The sequence below is a fragment of the Pollachius pollachius genome, assembly GCF_949987615.1.
Source record: "Pollachius pollachius genome assembly, chromosome: 2".
NCBI lineage: Eukaryota > Metazoa > Chordata > Actinopteri > Gadiformes > Gadidae > Pollachius > Pollachius pollachius.
In genome coordinates, this window is record NC_136935.1 from 30,185,742 (window position 1) to 30,193,241 (window position 7,500).

The window sequence follows — 7,500 nt, forward strand, 5'->3', positions numbered from 1 at the left end:
ACCAGGCCCTGCAGATATACATATATAGAGAGAGAGAGAGAGAGAGAGAGAGAGAGTCACAGAGAGAGTGGGAGAGGGAGAGACATCAAACAGTAATTGATGCAATGACAAACAGTAACTGATAAGATGAAGCAAGTCATGAAGTGTGGGGGATCAGAGGCATGTCTAATGAAATAAAATATGAAAGTCACATGGTGAGAGAACGAGGGACGTCCCTGAGTCTTTTGAGTGATAAACACTGTATTTTAACGGAGAGCCTTAAAACCGAGTGAGTCAGATAGCGGGGCTAGAGGGCTGCAATGTGTGTGTTGGTTCCACGCCGAGAATACAAGCGCACCACAGCGAGCAGATAACAGCTGTCAATCCGCTCTTGCAGCACTCGAGCTGTACAGTATTGACGTCATGAAGTCTTATCTTAAAAAACTAAACACATTAAAGTGCTGTTCTGTTAATCCCCCATTTTATTTTTATTTTTTTCAATTTAAATCTTGTTCTGGATTGATGGCGCCCCGTTAAAGGGGCGATGCACGGGGCTGAGCTCTCTGTTGCGATCAAGACAAAGTGTACAAGCAGGCGCTGTTTTGAATATGCATACTTGCTGTGGGTTGAAGCCATCTTGCTTGTGATAACATTTAGGGGTTGGGTGTCGGTAGTCTATACCTTTAACTTATCGACCAAAATAGGTACCATTAAGTAAAATAGAGACTTCTCCAGTCAAAGGATACCTTTATTTGATTTTTTTTCTACCTTTATGTCGATTATTTCTTTGATTTGTATGGTTTTTCTCTTAGACAATCACCTCAAGCGTTCTTTCGTTTTTATGCAATGTGTGATTGGCCCACTATCGCAGTGACTACAGTGTGCGGCGACAACCCACACTATCTGGTCAAGTCGAGCGTGGTGTATTTGATGGAGTTGGCAGTTTAGCATGACGAGAACAAGATGCCACCAAAATGTTTGAAAGTACGCCTGTGGCGTCTGATTAAACAAAATGTATAAATGGCTGCAAGATTAGTTACTGACTGGCTAGTGGCTAGATTGAGAATGTTTGTTGGGATGTTTAATAGGGTTACACTTTCAAAATGTATTTGTGTAGAAATAATTAAAAAAAAGGGAAAGAGTGAGAGCGTTTTAGCCCACTGAATGCTTCCAGTCACAAGATAGTTAAGATCGAATAACGTAGAATAAAAAGGTTTGTGACTTAAGATCTCAAGGTATCATATAACAAAGGGTACTGGCATCTGTCCTGCTATCGTAATGTTTTAAACAACACCCAGCCATACCGTGACACACATGAATCACACACGCATACACAAGCGCACACAAGACACGGGCTGCCGCACACCAAGAACACCTCCGGCTTTGTTAGGTTGGTTCTAATGAAGACCGGAGCGACAGCTGCTGCAGTATAACAGCCCACCGCCTTAAGGGTGTGTGTGTGTGTGTGTGTGCGTGTGCGTGTGCGTGCGTGCGCGCAGTGCACTCATATTTCGCATCCTCTTGTATTTGTGGGATTCTAACGACTTCATTTCTCTCCACCTTTGTCCCCAGGTTGTGAGGGCCTGTTTCTGTCTTCCCATTGGTCAGTGAGGCAGTGAGCTCAGCATGAGGGCTTCAACGTATCCCATGATGCACTCTGCCAGTCCTGGCCTGCTCCTGCTCAGCTTCCTCTTCTTTACTGATGCTGACTGTGAGTCCACTTTCTCCTTCTCTCCATCCATCCATTCCCTATCTACCTATCTGTCTGTCTGTCTGTCTGTCTGTCTGTCTGTCTGTCTGTCTGTCTGTCTGTCTGTCTCTCTTTCTGTCCGTCTCTGTAGTGCAGGTTGAATACACACACACACACACACACACACACACACACACACACACACACACACACACACACACACACACACACACACACACACACACACAAATACATAATTAGCCCAGAAAACATAATATGTTATGTTGGGTATCTTGTTTGGCACAAGCTGTCCCAGTATTACTAGGAATGTCTAAATCAGCATATGGCAGATCAGATCAAACCCCAAATCAGTGTGTGTGTGTGTGTGTGTGTGTGTGTGTGTGTGTGCGTGCGTGCGTGCGTGCATGCGTGCGTGCGTGCGTGCGTGCGTGTGCTAGCATTGCGTGTGTGTAAACCAAATCAAAATGGCCAGTACATAAGAATATAAGAGAAGAAAAGAAGAATAGACACTGAATGATTAACCGACTTTTTAAGCGATAGAGTAAATATCGTTACAAATAAACATGGCCAGGAGCAAGTTCTTGGCGGCAGTGTGTCGGCGGTGTGATCACGAGCACAGTTACGACGGTGAAAAAGGGAAATCTTTTCCCGTGCCTTAAGGGACGCAACCCTCGTGCTCGCGGTCACATGGCGCCGCGGGGAAATCGTTGACACGCGACGCCGTAGCGCGGAGTCTGGGGTGAGCGGGGCACACTTTGAAAAGCACACAGTCGCACACAGCGCACACAGGAACACACCGCGGAGCACTCAGCCTTCGGCCCCCTGCTGTCCCCCGGGGCTCGGCCGCTGCCAAAGGCCAGTAACGGGGCCGGTCATCCATCACAACCATAAAGCTCCCAGACCTATTCGGGATGGGAGGGGAGGGAAGGAAAATGGCGCGTGCAAGAAGATGGGAGAGAGACACGGGATACAGAAGATAAATGCTTTCTTGCCGGCCGTCTCTATTTTTCTTTAAGCCCTTTTCATTTCATTTTTTCTCCTTCCCTTTTCTTGTGTGTCCTCTCCTCTCCCAAGGGGGGGAGGAGGAGGGCTTTGATCCGATAATGGCTCTTTATTAATTGTTGTTTTTTTAGGTCACTGTACTAGGCAAGGAATTCCTCTTTTAGTAGTCACTCTGGGAATTCTCTTGAATCTGCATTTTACCCCGTTTACCTCGAAGTCCTGATTTCAAATCACTGTAGAGATTTGTAATGGAACCTGCTGGGATTCTAAAATCCTCAGAGACCATATATATATATATATATTTGGCTATATATATATATATATTGTTTTCTAATTATTTATTTTTTATATATATTTTGCAGATGTATTAGTGTAGATGTTGTAGAAAAATCAAACTTTAGATAAATATTTATAGTCCGATGCTAAACCAACTCACATCTGGGTGAATGTGGCGTTTCACATTTATCCGCTTCATATTTGTTGCTGGAGGCTGGGATTGTAATTGCGTAATTGGCGAACAAATATTCGGCCATCCGAAAAAAGTGGGTGTAATGGTTTTCGAAACAACACAGCGTAGACATGCCACTGTAGAAATCCACTTCATAGTATCCCCTTCTGAAAGCCTTGTCCACTCGCACAAATGGGTTTCCTTCGGTTGAATTTCCCCGTCAGGAAACAAGGCCTAACTCCACCCCATGTAGTGCTAGTTTCCGGTCCATGCACTGTTGGCCGTCTTCCCCAACAAGTCCTGCTATGAGATAGCAGGACTGCTGGAGGCTGCGATTAGTGCAGATGAAACACTAAGCACAGTTAGCATGACAATGGACCATATGTGTGATCATATGAGCTTAGCAGTGACATGCTCCCAGTACACTTAGCCCTCTTTGAATTAAAGTTGCTTATCTCCATCCCTCGCTTTCATTCTCTCTCCTCTACCCTCGTTTCTCTTTGCTTCTATACGTTTTTGTTTTTTTTCTGTACAGTATGACATCTATCTGGTGGATTAGGAATAATGCCCTGATCCAGTGGACAAACTAGGCCAACGCCCCATGCTAGTGGTGAGAGACCACCACCATGTAGCTAATGGTGTGTTCCTGAACCTCGGACTCAAGCCCTCCGAGTCGGAATTCAGGACATCTCCCAGCTTTCTTGCGGCATTTCTCTGATGCAAGCCCCCTTTTTGTCTTCATCTCTCAGGATAGACCGAGAGTAGACCGAGAGCATTGATGACGCGCTCAACAAAATTTGTATTTGTACCACGTTGGTCATTTTGGCCACTTTATTCCGGTCACCAATTTATGCATTGCACGGTCTTGCTGTGCGTGCAATACAATGTAAAATTCTGTTGTTTGTTTTCGAGCTGGTTTGCTAAAGAGGCTAATGTAGCTAACAATAAACAACGACTAGCCAATTTCATGACACAATCACAAAGTCGAACTGGAACGCTATAAACGCTCCGAGACCGGAAATTACGTCAAAAGTGCAACTCGGAAGGCTGGTGTCCGAGAATTCAGGAACACATCATAAGAGTGTGTGTGAGCAGAATACGATTCCTCTCCAATCATCACACACGTTGAATACTTAACGATATACTATGGCCTCCTGGAAAAAACCTACAAAAACCACCTTGAATTGGGATTTCTTTAGTTTTATTAAAATTTCTTCACTTTCTGACATAGTATATCAATTAGTTAATTCAACATTTACTTTTCAATACAGGAAATATGATGACGACAAACAACCGAGTACCAGGTTGAAGTACCTTGGGCCTGGTACGTTAATACAAAATGAAAGCATTCACTCCTGGAATGTCCAGGTCCATTTTATAGGCATGAGGCACTGTGCGCTCCATCTTTACAACGAGAAGGGGAAGTAGATATTAACATTTTGTGTGGATAAAGCACTTGCAATCACAATTTACACAGGGATTAAATTGTGATTCTTAATGAATCACAACAGTAAAGGGAATGCAATGACTATCAAAGTCAATGGCGGCCCCTATCAATCTCCGTTGCAAACACACTGTATATCTGTCTTTACGCAACGCGGTACGGCCAAAGGATATAGCCCCTCTCTCCGAGGCTATCGTCGTAAAGATGTTCATGTGTGAAATTGTTTACAACCCTGGGATAAACCAAACACTATGCCGTCAAAATGTCATCTGCATCCTCCTCCAAAAAATAAAGCCAGGTGAATATTGATGACCTGTCAGAATGTAGGACAGCCTAAAGGTGGAGGCTTTGATTTTAATCTAGATGGTGGCCCCACACACACAAACACACACACACTCACACACACACACACACACACACACACACACACACACACACACACACACACACACACACACACATACACAGCAAAGCTAGTTCTGATATGTGACCCCTATGGAAGTGACAAGCAACATCTGCACAATTGTTTTTGCTATTATCATAATGATTATTATTATTAGAATAAGTACTAAAAGCATATTCAATAATCACAGCTACAAGCGTATGACCATCTGGAAGGTTGAAGGAGTTTTTTTTGACAGGATCTGATCAAACAGTATTCTTTATGGTAAATGCCACCAAATAATCAATATTAGTAGTCAGTGTTGCGTCCTAATATTGTGCACCAGTTTTCACTTTGACTTTGATTAAGTTGTTTTCATAAGCCTACGACAACTTTGTAGTGTTGCCCTTAGCGAATGATAGTCATATTCCAAAGGAGATTCAACAGTTGCTTCTATTGCGTGTTATTTTACGTATGGTACGATGTAGTAATGCCATGCCCAAAGATTTGCTGAGTAATTCCATGTCAGAAATGTCTTATAGGCCTGCTTTCATAAGACCTTGGTAATACCGTTGTCCAGATGTATCTCCACTCCATGCCACTGTGTGCGTGTGTGTGTGTGCGTGTCTGGTGTATGTTGTGTGCTGTGTACGTGTACATGTATATAATCCAGTCAACAGTGTTAAGATTAGACAAGGCTTTACATGGTTTTGTAAGATCGTCATGGCTGCTTCGGACAGATGAAATCAGGGTGCCTCAAAGAAATGAGATGAAAGGGGCAAAGGGTTCAGGGATTAGTTGAGGGTGTGAAATTCACCCTTTCGGGGTCGGGGGTTATATAAAGGACTTGTGTTTCACTTTAATTATACTGTACTATATTCTTTTAAAATATGTCTCTACTCAAATATAAGTTTGTTTTATTGTATAATGTTTTATCTATATCATACTGTAATATTCAATTCAAACAATACACATATTCTTGAAGATACATGAAAATGCTTATTAAAGTCAGCGTGGTTGAACTCGGGCTGGTGGGCAGGGTTAGGTAGAGGAACCAGATATATGGCAGCCATCGCTCAGTGAGAACTATCTTTTACAAACACAGTTCAAAGCCAGAACCTCATATATTGCAAATGTATGTTCATATAAGTAGCGCAACCCAAAAAATGTATATAATTATATTGTTTTAACGGAGCAAAGCACACAGACCAAAAATGTAAACTGGCTGTAGCTTTCATAGGACAAGTCTATTTTGTCTGCAAAAGATGAATCCAAATCCACCATTTTGCCAATTTGAATGAATCCTCCCATGAATATATAAAAAGAAAAAGATATGTGAGGAAAGATTGGAATTGATCATGATCAACAGATTGGAAGAAGACTTAAGATGAGTGTTTTCTTAACTTGGCGCTCCTCTGTTGTGGCTGCGGCCAAGTTGCCGCTACGCTTTGTCTCTTAACTAAGTGTTGCAGTGGGAGTATATCGTTGCTTTGGACCACAGCCTCTCCTACATGACACCCGTGTTGCATCAACACATTTATTCATGCTATAATCTGCATGAAAAAGAAATATGGCCTCATGTAGTTTTTTATGGGTTTTCTGTGTACATCACGTACCCCATGCCAACCTTGCCGTTTAGCCTCCCCTATTTTAAGACTAATAAGAAACCGCCCCTCCCTGTTCCCTGCCTGCCAAACACAAAGATTAACTTTGGGTAAAGGGTCCGCCGATCCAATATGTTCTGCATTTCTTCTTGGTAGCATGTGAGAAAGACTACGTGTTCTCATTATGTTCCCTGTTACAGCCCTGATCAAGAATATGATGTACTGGATGAACGGCTAGTAGATATAATACCCAGAATATTAAAAGCCCTAATGATATACACCTCTTAATAACCATATCAACTCATGAACAGATGGATGGATTCAAATGATGAGTCATATGTTTCTAAAAATACTTCAGGTATAATGCCAGTGTGTGCTGTGCTCTACCATTGTCATTGGTCAGTAAACAGCCATGTCGCTATTTGCACCTAGCATAGCTAGTGTGCGCCCATCTGGGAGAAATGGGATCTGACCTGGGTTAGCTTAGCAGGTGAAAGCGTCCTAGGATTGCAGAGGCCTTGAATATGCCTAGCTTAGCTGATACTTATTCCAGAAGCAGCCCATGTGTGAGTAATGTCCTCTGACTAGCACAGAGGAACCTTTTATTTACCCTGATGGGAAGCCGGTCTGACCCAGTCCGGTCCCGGCGGGAGAAGCCTGTGTGTCTCTAATGACCTGTGAGTAATGGCTGGCTCCACGCGAATGCTTCATCCCCTTGTGTGTCTCTCTTCCTCCCTTTGTGTTGCTAACAAATTAACTGAGATTAAGTAGACACTTGCCAGTGCCTGGGGTAGCCATGGTGGGCTAAATGGGGTGCTAATTGGATACTTTTAGGATTGGCATTAGCAGAAATGCGCTGTTCATTTTATGCTCTTTAAACTTGCTGCAAGTTAACCAATACTTCTAAGAGAAAGGTTGGCTTGAGTTTGT

The 7,500-nt window shown here is 43.1% G+C and overlaps 1 protein-coding gene across 1 annotated transcript in view; it reads left to right on the forward strand.

The window, feature by feature from the left end:
* Positions 1–1,605: 1,605 nt before the first annotated feature.
* Positions 1,606–7,500, forward strand: part of LOC307092166 (receptor-type tyrosine-protein phosphatase delta-like) — a gene marked incomplete at its 5' end in the record, with an annotated part of 70,351 nt that continues 64,456 nt past the window's right edge. Inside the window, one exon of the mRNA XM_079759070.1 lies at positions 1,606–1,690. Coding sequence (XP_079615196.1) covers positions 1,606–1,690 — 85 coding nt within the window. The remainder of the gene's footprint in view (positions 1,691–7,500) is intronic.